The 13,605-nt window shown below is 46.7% G+C and overlaps 1 protein-coding gene across 5 annotated transcripts in view; it reads left to right on the forward strand.

Moving 5' to 3' along the window:
• Positions 1 to 13,481, forward strand: part of PTPRA (protein tyrosine phosphatase receptor type A) — a 185,449-nt gene extending 171,968 nt beyond the window's left edge. For all 5 annotated transcript variants that reach the window (XM_059895993.1, XM_059895992.1, XM_059895994.1 and 2 more), the window contains 4 exons: positions 6,849 to 6,974; positions 7,054 to 7,205; positions 12,053 to 12,188; positions 12,844 to 13,481. In XM_059895993.1, the coding sequence (XP_059751976.1) occupies positions 6,849 to 6,974; positions 7,054 to 7,205; positions 12,053 to 12,188; positions 12,844 to 12,918 (489 nt within the window). In that variant the 3' untranslated portion in view covers positions 12,919 to 13,481. The remainder of the gene's footprint in view (positions 1 to 6,848; positions 6,975 to 7,053; positions 7,206 to 12,052; positions 12,189 to 12,843) is intronic.
• The last annotated feature ends 124 nt before the right edge of the window (positions 13,482 to 13,605 follow it).

Here is a 13,605-nt window from a genome sequence, read left to right on the forward strand (position 1 = left end):
GGCAGGTCCAAAGAACAGGCAGAAAAAGCTGGAATGGCGAGCACATTCTCAGTCCACTGCCCTGTAATAAAAAGCAGCCCAGTGAATACCTCAGACTCTGTCTAGTCAGATTGTCAGGCTTTTCCATCCTTGAAGTAGACCTAGTGAGAGTACAGGGCAGAAGGGCGGGAAGCATTTCTCACCGGTAGAGGTGGGGAGAGAGGGGACATGCACACACAAGTTGTCCTGCCCATTGGCCAGGCCTGCAGTCAGTTGGATGAGGCCCATTCCCCTCTACCTACTAACACTGTGCCTGTGCCTATGCTTCTGTCTTAGGGCCAGTGAAACAGAAGCTTCTGAAGTGGAACAGAACAGGTTATAGTAACATTCTTTACCAGCCTCACCGGCCTCTAAGATAAAATTTTACTTTCTGTTCCACCTCCCATTCATCTTATCAAGTGTAGCTCCCAGAGATATTAACACAGTAAGCCTAAATGAGACAATGAAGGGTGTCTCCATTTATACATTCTGACACCACTCCCTACCCCCAATTTAAATTCTGAGAAAAAGTCTGATCCAAAAATGTAAATTCTGTATACATTAAAATTCCAAAGGAATTAAAACCTAAAATTCTCTTCTCCCTGTTTTATTTTTCTGCACCATTTAAACCAGGGGGGTACACCAAGAGGCTTGGTAAGGCCTGAGTTCCTCTCATCAGCTGCAGCTTGATGCATCCACCATCATCATCAGAGTGGGCAGAGCAGCTCTAGCAGTTTCTGCATGGTGTCACCTCAACCCAAGGCCACATTCTACTTCTCCAGAGAGACAGTAAAACATGATAGACCCTTGTTAGACCCTTGCCCACAAAGCTCTGTATCACCATCACTGTTTTCAACCCCAGACCATAGCAAGAAACTTAGTGCTATCTAGGGGAAAGAGGGTAAACAAAGACAGCAAGAGAAAAGACTGAAAAACTTCTCTGTTTCAGCTTCTTTAGGGACACCAATACCTAGAGTCCATAACCTGAAAATATAAATCTTAGATTAAACCCCAGTTCCCAACCATTCTTCTACTAGACTTGAACACCTACTCCTCATCTCCAGTCACCCACGGATGACTCCAACACCTGGCTTGCTGCCCCTTTTTTGATTCCTATTTCTGTTTCTATTCTTGGAGGCAAAAGTATGTATGTGGGTGATCCATCTACTCTTGTCTTTCAGCTTCTCAGCCTCCTTAGCCATCCAGTTCCATGGTCAAACCACAACCTTGTCATCCCCCCATATCTGCACTGACTTTGGAATGTCAACATTAGGCATCCCGCCCTGTTACCATCTCCTGTCCTTTCACCTCACTACTTCTCATCTCTTACTCCAGTAATTCTTTGTCCTCATCAGGTCCTTAGATACATTGGTTCCTCCATTTTCTCAATCTCAATCACCCCAGTCATGTCCCCACCTTCCTTCTTACTCTGTTAAGAGTTTTTTTGACTTGTCATTATTATAATCCCTCCCTTGTTAACATCCACTATTCCCTCATGGTCTCTTACTTTCATGGCAAGGTCTGTACCCTATTAAACTCAATTATATGCCTGCATCTGGTATCAGACATTACTGGGAGAAAACGCAAAATGGTGCTGAGTGGTCTCACATTGAATTCGTGACCACAAATCTAATATGTGTAATTAGTGTCACCTACCAATCCTACTACCCTTCCTTCTCTTTCCTCAGACCTTCAACATTCCCTCTTGCCTGTCCCATCGCACTCACACCTTATCTTTTGATCTCATTCTTCTCCAGGAAAGCAGACAAGAATGCTCTCATCTTCTTACCCCCAAGCAGCCAGCCTGGGGCTGGATGAATCTGTATCCATTCATCCATTCTCTTGTCTTCTCTCTGGTTGCAGTAGAAAAGTGTTCCTACATTTCTCAGTCCAACTAGCCACTGTGCCCTGGTCCCTTCCTCTCCTCTGTCTTCTCAAGGATGTTGCTGCTCTCATTATCTTCTCTCACCTCCATCCGTAAATAGTTCCCCTCTCTCCTCTATACTCTTATCAGCCTATTGTTACTTTCCTATCTTTAAAAAACAAAGATCTCCTAACCCCACATTTCCTCCCATTTGCCATCCCATTTCTCTGGACCCCTTCCCAGCAAAACTCCTTTAAAAAGCGTTGGCTTTCTCCCCTCACATTCTCTCCTCATCCTGTTCCTTCTAGGCTTGACTCCTCTGGGACTGCTTCAGTCAAGATCACCGGTGACCGTCATCTGCCCAATGCAAAAGTTATTTCTCTTTTCTTGTCTTTCTTGTTCCTTTGTAGCAGCGTGTGAAACCGTCAACACACACTCCTTCCTCCTCAAGACACTTTCTTCCCTTGACTTCGATGATGTCACCCTCTCCCCGCTCACTGGCCTGGCAACTCCTTTGTTATTTCTTTTGTGACCTCCTCCTCCTCGGCATGACCTCTAATCATTGGAGTGTCCAACACTCAGGCCTTAACCCACTTTTGTTCTCTTTTGATACACTATTCCTTGAGGATCTCATCCAACTCCGTGGCTTTAAATACTATCTGTATGTCAGGGACTCTCACATCTATGTCTCTAGCCCAGTTACCCCCCATCTTCCCAGTTGTGGACCGGTGTACCCACACAGCTACTTGATATCTTCTCATGGATGTCTGTTAAGAATCTCAAACTTCATATGGCCCAAATAAAATTTGGTTTCCTCCTTTCCCTCGTACTGGTTCATCCCACCCTACCCATCTCAGTAAATTGTACCACCTTCCACCCAGATGCTCGAATCGGAAGTCTAGGAGTTACCTTTATTCCTCTCCTTTTCTCATTCTCCACAACCAGTCTGCCAGTGAGTCCTGATGTGTGCTGAGCATATCCACTTCTCTTCAGTGTAACTCCTGTCACCCGCATACAGACCATCATCTCTCACCTGCATCACTGAAGTAGCCTGGCAGCCAGTCTGCCTGCTTCCATTCCCATCCCCTTTTAGTCACTTCTCCACATGGAGGCCAGTGATCCTTTTGAAAATATAAATCTAATTATATCACTCATTGTCTTAAAATCCTCTTTGGGCTTCCTCATCTTGAGGGAAAATCTACCCATGCATTCAAAATTTAGAAACTTTTCCTGTTGATAATCCAGTCCCAAGACTTGAATTGGGTCCTTCTTCCTCTCCTGTTTCCATTGCTTATTTTAAGTCTCCTAGTTTCCATTTTCCCTCATCCCCGTCTGCCCTCTGTGTACAGAGTGGAGCATAGATTCTGAGGTGAGCCACAGCCTCTACTCCCTGAGGGTCAGGTCCCATATTTGTCACAGCCTTGCATTCCCCACAGGCCTAGTCTCCAGCTCTGTGCTCTCATGTCTCCATCCTCAGCAGGATACCAAGGCATTTTTAGCCCTGGGCGACAGTGGGTACAGCCACTGCTGGCCCCTGCTCTGGATTCTGTTACAGCTCTTTTTGCCATATCCTTCCCCACAGCCATGAGAGGCACCTCAGGAGTCAAGTCCCATTTAAGCCCAACCTGATTTTTCTGTTTGTGTTGTTGGGCCCACCCAGAGGGCTAAATTAAATAAGCCTTCACCTGGCTGAGTAGGGTAATTTCCTGCCATCGGTCCAACATCTGCGATCATCTTATGTGGCTTCTCTTTATTTCATGTCGTCCCTTAAATCCTATCCCCATAAGTTTACCAGGCTTGCTTTCTCTCAGCACACCATACCTGCTTCCCTACAATAGCTGTGTCATCTTGAAATTCACCCTACAACAGCACTGATCTAACTTCTTGGTCCTACCACAGGTAATCATTTTGGCTGGTTGTCCCCATTAGGCAGCCAGAGCAGACATGCTTTCACTGTTGACCAACTCCTTGTCCAGAGTTTGAAGAGGGGACTTTCTTTTTGGCCACACCGCGTGGCTTGTGGGATCTCAGTTCCCAACCAGGAATCAAACCCATGCCCCCTGCAGTAGGAGTGCAGAGTCCCAACCACTGGACCACTGGGGGATTCCCTAAAGAGGGGACTCTTTTTTTTTTTTAATTTATCTTTATTCTATTTACTTTTTATTTTTGGCTGCGTTGGGTCTTCGTTGCTGTGCGCGGGCTTTCTCTAGTTGCGGCGAGCAGGGGCTACTCTTTGTTGCAGTGCGCGGGCTTCTTATTGCAGTGGCTTCTCTTGTTGCGGAGCACGGGCTCTAGGCGCGTGGGCTTCAGTAGTTGTGGCACTCAGGCTCAGTAGTTGTGGTGCACAGGCTTAGTTGCTCCACGGCATGTGGGATCTTCCCGGAACGGATTGAACCCGTGTCCACTGCATTGGCAGGCGGATTCTTAACCACTGCACCACCAGGGAAGCCAAGAGGGGATTCTTGATGGTTCAACTCTGCATCCCTGGGAGTCCTCCTTCCAATCTGCCCCTTTTCTTCTCTGTTATGCCTCTTTTCCTAAACTAAGAAGATCTAAAATGTCTGAAGGCTGTTAAGTGTGGGACCATTAATATTTCCTTTTCTTGCCATAGTGTGATTCTAGCTCCTACACGCTGTTGCTGTAAAGCTCTTTGTATCTTAGCAGTTCTAATGGTTTTAAAGCCCCAGTCTTTAGTTCTGACTGATAAAACTGTATAAAGGCAGTGTTGGGAAGGAACTGTGGTAACAAAGCTCACTCCACCCACCAAGCCCTGAAAACCAATGTAGTCTCTGTTTAAGGTGAGGCTTAATTAGATTTTTCTAAAGCTGTTCTGGTTGAAGAGAGGGCCCAGAGCTCTGACCCTCAGGGTATCCCCAGGGCTCCTAGTGGGCACACACTGAAAAGCACTGGTCTGTGACATTTCCTTGATCTACCACTTTAATAATCCCGTGTTTTAAAATGAGCTCAGTGTCATTTATAAAGGGGGTAATGAATGATCACACATGAAAAGCAAGAAAAGTCATTAAAATGGACTTTTAATACTGATTTTATTCGGACTGAGAGACTATCAGTGATTTTATTTTTGTATTTAATTTCCCCAAATCTTTTCTAATGAACATAGAGTACATTTATGGTTGAGTATCTTTATTTATTTATTTATTTTATTTTTGGCTGCATCAGGTCTTCGTTTCTGCACACGGGCTTTCTCTCTAGTTGCGGCAAGCAGGGGCTACTCTTTGTTGCGGTGCGCGGGCTTCTCGTTGTGGCTTCTCTTGTTGCGGAGCGTGGGCTCTAGGCGCGCAGGCTTCAGTAGTTGTGGCTCACAGGCTCTAGAGCGCAAGCTCAGTAGTTGTGACACACAGGCTTAGTTGCTCCGCGGCATGTGGGACCTTCCCAGACCAGGGCTCGAACCCGTGTCCCCTGCATTGGCAGGCGGATTCTTAACCACTACGCCACCAGGGAAGTCCCATATGGTTGAGTATCTTTAAATTGCCAACAGTGAAGTATCTAAGATCTCCCCTAAAATGCTCTAAAGGAAGGACAGCATAACCGTATTTTGTTTTGTTTATGTATTTATACCCTGGCTTGTTCTGCAGACATTAAACGCATTCATTTACCAGATACTTATTGAGAACCTACCAGATGCAGGCAGTGTGCAAGGTGCTGAGAAAACAAAGATGAAAAGAGGCAGCCCCTGCCCGCAAGGAGCTATAGAAGGAACTGAGCCAGGTGCAAGCAGAGACAACAGTAAACCATCTTGTGCTCACTAACAAGGACAAAAAACACAAGAGCTAGCAACTATAACGTGCCACTGCAGATTAAAGAGTTAAAGAGGAGGGACTTACCTGATGGTGCAGTGGTTAAGAATCCACCTGCCAATGCAGGGGACACGGGTTCAAGCCCTGGTCTGGATCCGTGCGCCACAACTACTGAGCCTGCTCTCTAGAGCCCGCGAGCCACAACTGCTGAGCCTGCGTGCCACAACTACTGAAGCCTTCGCACCTAGAGCCCATGCTCCACAACAAGAGAAGCCCACGCACCGCAATGAAGACCCAATGCAGCCAAAAATAAAATTAATTAAAACAAACAGAAGGGCTTCCCTGGTGGCGCAGTGGTTGAGAATCTGCCTGCCAACGCAGGGGACACGGGTTGGAGCCCCGGTCTGGGAAGATCCCACGTGCCGCGGAGCAACTAGGCCCGTGAGCCACAACTACTGAGCCTGCGCGTCTGGAGCCTGTGCTCCGCAACAGGAGGGGCTGCGATGATGAGTGGCCCACGCACCGCGATGAAGAGTGGCCCCCACTTGCCGCAACTGGAGAAAGCCCTCGCACAGAAATGAAGACCCAGCACAGCCATAAATAAATAAATAAAAATTTAAAAAAAAAAAAAAAAAAAAAAAACAGAAAATAGAAGTTACACATTAAAAAAAAAAAAAAGTGTTAAAGAGGAAAGGAATGAAAGCATACTGTGGACTGGGCTTTGGTGAAGCACCATGGCTGGGTGAGAATGTAATTGGGTTCAGTTTTTCTGGGTTAGCGGTCTGACATACATAAGTAACTACAAATGTGGGAACACCTCAAAGGAGCAAAGAAAAAGGAATTGGAACAAAGACACTGATTCCTCCTCTCCCTCCACCCTGCCATTGAGTGTTAGATGCAGCTATGAGCTGATGGTCAGAGTTCTTCACAGACCCTGTCAGTGTTGCAAATTAGACTATAAATAATAGCAAAAGGTTAAGTGATGAGTGGACTTAAGTTGTTCAATATGGATGTCCTGCTGAGGATCAGAAGTTAAACTGGAGTGATGTTAAGTAGTAGAAGGACCCTCTGAGTTTTTGACACCTTGGGGAAGAAGTGTGTCGGTGTAAGAAGTGGCTGTGTTGAGAGGAGCAGTCTGCTCACAGGGCAGCCCTGCTTTTACCACACATGGTATTCTGAGCCCCTCACCTCTCCCATTTGTCCCCCAGGAGAAGTGTGCCCAGTACTGGCCCTCTGATGGACTGGTGTCCTATGGAGACATCACAGTGGAGCTGAAGAAGGAGGAGGAATGTGAGAGCTATACCGTCAGAGACCTCCTGGTCACCAACACCAGGGTAAGATGCCTGGTGGGTGGGCTCCTCCCACAGGGAAAGCAGGGTTGCACCTACCTCTCTGATCCTCCTTCCTCCACAGGAGAACAAGAGCCGGCAGATCCGGCAGTTCCACTTCCATGGCTGGCCTGAAGTGGGCATCCCCAGTGATGGAAAGGGCATGATCAGCATCATTGCAGCCGTGCAGAAGCAGCAGCAGCAGTCAGGGAACCACCCCATCACCGTGCACTGCAGGTATGCCCACCCCAACCCTCAGGGGGAAGAGAGAGAAAGGCATGGGAGGCAGGCAGAGGGGTGTGATGGGAGCCTGTATCAGACAGTGAGGAAAGCCAGACAAGAGCGGGATGTTGGTGAGCACGTGGCAATCAAGTTTGATGACCAGGACAGGCCCAGATGATAAGAACTTCACACTTTAAGTGCTAGGGAACAGCAGTCCCTAATGTTAAGATATTGGGCAGGGGAGGTGATGCAGAAGGGGAACAGCAGGGGACACTGACAGTGGAGAAGACCAGTTGGGCAACATGGGAATGAGGCCTGTTTCCCTAAGAAACACAGGAAAAGAGAAAAGGGCAACTATTTTGAAAACAGTTAGAAGAAAAATGAGCAAGACTATAAACATAGCTGTGAAAAAGAGGAGTCTCCTAGGTTCGAGGCTGGGTAATGGCTGGTGTCACTGACAGAAGAAAGATAGCAAGGGGACCCATGGGGCAGGGGGTGGATTTTGTTTGGGGCACATTGTATGAGATTGCATTTTAGAAAAAATTTTACCTTGAGTTTGTATTGCTTTTATAATTGGGGGAAGGGAATCTCTTTTAAAAGGGAAGGAAGAATATATTTAAAATTCCTACAAATTGGTTTTGAAGATAGAAAAGTGAGCAAAGGAACGTCTAGAAATGTATCCAGTAAATGTTCTTCAAATGGCCAAAATGAAATATGTAATTACAAGAATTGAAGCACTGTTTATAATAGTAAAAGATGGTAGGGACTTCCTTGGCGGTCCAGTGGTTAAGACTCTGGGCTTCCACTGCAGGGGGCACGGGTTCAGTCCCTGGTTGGGGAACTAAGATCTGGCATGCCATGCGGCACAGCCAAAAAAAATTGAAAAAAAGATGGTAAATAATCTAAACATGTATTAATAGGGGACTGGTTCAGTAAGCTCTGATATATCTCATACTACAGAGCTTCAGATAATTAATTAGAAATCTGTTTGTGTACTGGTATTCAGTAATCCTCTAGGTTTATTGCTTAGTGAGAAAAGCAGTGGGAGACAGGGAAAGAATTTGTTTATGTGGGTATATGCATAAATTATCTCTGGAAGGACACACAAGGACCTGATGACATTGGTTGTTTCCCAGGAAGAAACTAAAAGGATGAAGAAGTAGAGTAGGAAGGAGACTTTCCACTGTTTCTGACCTTTTTGAAATTTGAACTATGCTAATTTATTACCCATACAAAAATAAATCATTTGAAAAAATGTTTTTAAGAAGAAAAAGTGGCAAAGTCCACCATCTAATACAAATGTACAGTAAACATGAAAAGATGCTAATCCTTATTAGCAATATGAGAAATGGGGATGAAAACAGTAAAACATGGCTTTTTGTCCATTGGATTGGCAAATTAAAAGGATTCCTTGAACTACAAAAATAAATACTTCCTTGCCCACACTTTTAAATCTCCCATGCTCCTCCCTCCCTTAGTCACCCTCTCTTGGCAAACCCCAGATTCTCTAGCTACCCTGCACCATGCAGCTGAATATGGCTAAAGAAAAGCACCATGTTACAAGCCTCACTTTACGTTTCTGATGACTTCATCGTTGGCCATTAGTGCTGCCCTGCAGTCCTTCTGCATCTCCCACTGTTCTAGACCAGGGCTAGGCAAACTAGGGCCCAGTGCCAGAGCTTGCCTGCCACATGGTTTTGTGGGGGCCTGCAAGGTAAGACTTGTGTTTACATTAAAAAAAAAATTTTTTTTTTAATCAAAAGAAGAATATTTCATAACGTGAAAATTACATGAAATTTACATTTGTGTTCATATATAAGGTTTTATTGGAACACGGCTATGCTTATATATTATCTGTGGCTGCTGTCCTGCTCCAGCAGCAGTATTGAGACCATTCGTGGTACTCTTACTACCTCACACTGCTGCTCAGCACACAAGAAGCACAGTTGTGCAGTTGTAACTTGACTTTGTCTCTCTTCCCAACAAAACCTAAGATACTTCCTATTTGGCCCTTTACAGAAAAGCCTGCCAGCCTTTGTCCTGGATGATCATTTCATCCTCCTCTCAAACCTCAAACCTCCAATACCTCTCCCATCCTCATATTTAAGAAATGACCATGTTTTCTATTTGCCTAGGAAAAAAGAAGCGATCAGAGAATTTCCACTTGCTCTTAACCACCACAGCTCCCCATCTACCTGCATTAGAGCTGTGGACCCTGCATCCCTCCTGTTCAGTGGATGAGTTGTCTGAACTCTCTCTGAAGTCAGCTACATTAGTCCTCTATTGCTGTGTAATAATATTACCACACATTTAGCATCGCAAAACAACACACATTTATCTTGCAGTCTTTGTGGTTAGGAATCTGAGCACATCTTAGCTGAGTCCTGTGCTTCAGGGTCTCAAAAGGCTGCAGTCAAGGTGTTGACCAGATGGGCTGTGGTCCCATCTGAGGCTTGACTGGGGAAGGATCCACTTCTGAGCTCACTTGGTTGTTGGTAGCATTCAGTTCCTTGTGGAATTTTGTATTTTGAAGTTCCTTGCCACATGGTGGACCTTCCCAGCATGGGTGCTTGCTTCTTCCAAACCAACAAAGAAGAGAGTATTTCCTTACAAGACAGACATTATGATCCACGTAACATAATCACATACATGTAATTGTATACGCTCCATCACCCTTGCTACATTCTGTTGGTTAGAAGTACATCGCAAGTCCTGCCCACACTCAAGGGGAGGAGAAGCACACAAGTACGTGAACACCAGGAGGCAGGGATCTTGGGAGTCAAGCTAAAGTCTGCCACACCCACCCTCCACTTGGATACCAATTCCATCCTCTTTTGTCTCTTCAGGGACCTGACTTCACTATCCTACATCATCAGGTTTTCTTCTGGATACCTACTATCTTCATAAAAATGTGCTATAATTTCTCCCATTTTAATATTTTTAAAACCTTTTGCCTCCAGTTCCCCTCCAGCTACCCTCTATTTCTCTGTTTTCCTTAATTGTAAAATTTCTCAAAATATTTGTTCATACTAACTCTCCAGTTCCTCTCTTCCCAGCCTCTGTTGAGCCCATTTCAGTTAACCCCCCACATAACTCCCTTGCAACTGCCCTGTGAGGGCCGCCTATGACCCTCACATTGCTGAGTCCAGTGATCACTTCCTAACTCATTATCCTTGACTTTCATCAGCATTAGACACAGTTGGTCATTTGGTTCTCTGTGGAATGCTTTCAGCATAGCTTCTCTCCAGGGTTTTTGTCCTCATTGGCTGTTCCTTCTCTGTCTCCTTTGCTAATTCCTCCCCATCTGTGGTCAAGGGCCAAGTCCTTGGACCTCTGTCAACTGACAGTCACTCTCCTAGGTGAACTCATCCAATCTCCTGGCTTAATACCAACTCCCAAATCTTTATCACCAGTTCACCCTCTCCCCTAAACTCCAGATTTATATATCCAGTTACCTACTCAACATTTCCACTTGGGCCTCTTCAGTTTTAAAGGGTTATTTCAGAACTCCCGATCTTTCTTTCCCAGCCTGCTGTTTCACAGCCTTCCCCACATCAAGAAGTGGTATTTCACTTAACTCAGATAAGAAGCCTGGAACCATTCTTTTTCTCACACATGTACATCTGTTCTACCTGCAAAATAATTTCAGAATCAAGTGTTTATCACTCCCCCCACCATGGCCCTCTGTCCAAGCCACCATGCTCTCTCCTCAGTAACTATACTGGCCTCACTGGTTTCCCTGCTCCCACCCTTCCTCCTGTAGTTTATTCTCAACACAGCAGCATGAGAGCTCCTTCTAAAACTTCAGTCAGACCACATCACTACTTTACTCAGAATCCAAACACTGGCTCACAAGGTACGACATGTCTGAGGGCTCCTTGCTCAGGCCAGGCAGGGAGTGCACCGGGGGCCTGGCCTTCTCCCTGAGGGCCCTGACCTTACCCCGCCCACTTCCCTCCCTCCCTCAGATGCAGCTACAGTGGCTTCAGCACCTAGACACACTCCTGCGTCATTCCTGAGATGCTCATTTCCAAGGGCCTTGTCCTCACCTTCTCAGGGTCTCTGCTCACATTCCCTGACCACCCTGTTCACAATAGCACTTCTCCCCACACTGCCTAGAACTGCTGTTCTCTTTTTCCTTCTCATATTGCATATCTTATTGTCTGGGGGTACTGCTACCCACCGCAGTCTCTACCACACAGCAGGCACTCAGTAAGGGTCTGGTGATGACACATTGAACAGGTGGACCGTGTCAAGGTGAGAGTCTGGATTCCTGGGATTTAGGAAGAAAATGAGCAGCATGGAAAAGAATCAGCAACCATATACCAGTGCAGAGGGGCAGGAAAGAAGGGGCCAGAACTCTTGACATAAATGAGCAGCAGGCCAGGGCCCCCCAGGCCTGTTTTTGTTTTTTGTGTGTTTTGTTTGTTTTTTTGGCTGCGCCACACAGCATGTGGGATCTTAGTTCCTCAACCAGGGATCGAACCCGTGCCCTTGGCATTGGTAGTGCGGGGTCCTAACCACTGGACTGCCAGGGGATTCCCCCACCCCCACCCCAACCCCGGCTTGTTTGTAGGTGGACAGCGAAGCCTCAGTGCTGGGGGTGGGGGTGAGGTTCTTCACCACTGCGCAACGAGTGAGCCCCTCAGCAAGCAGAATGGGTCGTGCGAGAAGGGCAGCAGGGGTGCACCCACCTCCCCAGAGCTGTGTGAGCTCCTGTGCCCACCCCCAGCAGTTCCACTGGATGATTGACCTTCCCAGGAGCACCAGCCTCGGCCTTTATCTGCTCATTGTCACTGTCACTCGCCTCTTTGGCACAGGGAGCCATTGCAGATGTGATAAGTGTATCTGCTTTGTTACAGTGCGGGGGCAGGACGGACAGGGACCTTCTGTGCCCTAAGCACAGTCCTGGAACGGGTGAAAGCAGAGGGGATTTTGGATGTCTTCCAGACCGTCAAGAGCCTGCGGCTGCAGAGGCCACACATGGTCCAGACACTGGTATGCTGCCCTGCATGTTTATCCATGCCACCACACCATCTGCAGCTCCTCTGCCAAAGCCACCTCAGGGGGGAGGCTCTTTTGAGGGGCCCATCTGATAGTCAGAAGACTGTGTAACCACAGACTCATCCTTCCTCAAGGTGCCTCAGACAAACAGAATGAGCTTTGGGAGGCAGGAGAGCAGTGGGGGCATAACCTAGCCCCACACCAGTAAGAGATGCAAGTGGCCTCTGTGAAGGCTAGAAGAGGGTGCCCAGGTGCCCCATGGGGCTCTTCACTTCTCCATGGGTCCAAGGTGGGGAAGACTCAGGAGTACCTCCTCTCCTCAGGCTCCCTTTCAACAGGTCTCCTGACAGCCTAGATGACCAGTAACCACTGAGTATGTGGACAGACATGAGCTCATGTCTGACCTCTGCAGGCCTAGGACCGCCATCTGCATGTCCAGTCTCTTCTATCTGTAGAAGGTAGCTGCACTCAGCCCAGAGGGGAATGCTGTCAGAACTCTGGCAGGCAGCTCAGGGCTCAGGTGGAAATCCAAAAACATTCATTTCCTCTTAATTTTCCATTTTTTTAAAAATGGGTTTGTCAGGAGCTGCAGGTACATTTTTCTCTTCAGTAACTACCCTGGCCTTTTCCCCCACCTTTCACTCTGCAGGAACAGTATGAGTTCTGCTACAAGGTGGTGCAGGAATATATTGATGCGTTCTCAGATTACGCCAACTTCAAGTGAGAAGCGATGAGGCCCCGTGGACAGGAGAATTGCCTTTAATATTTTGTAATATTCTGTTTTGTTAATATACCCAAAATTGTGTATATATCTTACAACTGTTTTAGAAATTGGTACATAGGCTTCTATTACCTGTTAGGTGGAGATTTTATATGTAAATGTGTTAGTACTGATAGTCCTTTTTCCAATGTTTTATTGGGGAATTAAATAGTGTGATGTTTGGATTGATATCATGAAATCCTCTGCCTGGAAATTGGGCTCTATTGTTCTTTGGTTTATACATCTTTTCCTAAAGAAGAAACACAAAACTCATTCCAGGTAGCTAGGCATTAACTAAGAAAAAAAGCACAAAGTTATCAGAGCTCTTGAGGAAATTGGTTGTCCCAGTGCCCCCAGTTAAGACCGCTCTCCCCTCCCTGCTCTGTAAATAATCTCTCCCCTTTCCACCCTTGCCCACCTTCTCGTACCGCCTACATCCCACCATGGCGAGTAGAGGGACCAGAGTGGTATCTCTGGCACCACACTAGGGATTATCAGGTAATAAAAGCTTTGACTCCCTGAGGAAACGTCTCTCCCTTTGTCTGGGGTGGGGCAGTCATACCAGGGCTGGGGTTCTCCTGGGCCACTCCCGTCCCTGCCGTTACTGTTCTGTCTTAGCTGGCTGCAGAGAGGGCACAGTCTCCCTGGCTC

Source organism: Balaenoptera ricei, chromosome 15 (genome assembly GCF_028023285.1).
Source record: "Balaenoptera ricei isolate mBalRic1 chromosome 15, mBalRic1.hap2, whole genome shotgun sequence".
NCBI lineage: Eukaryota > Metazoa > Chordata > Mammalia > Artiodactyla > Balaenopteridae > Balaenoptera > Balaenoptera ricei.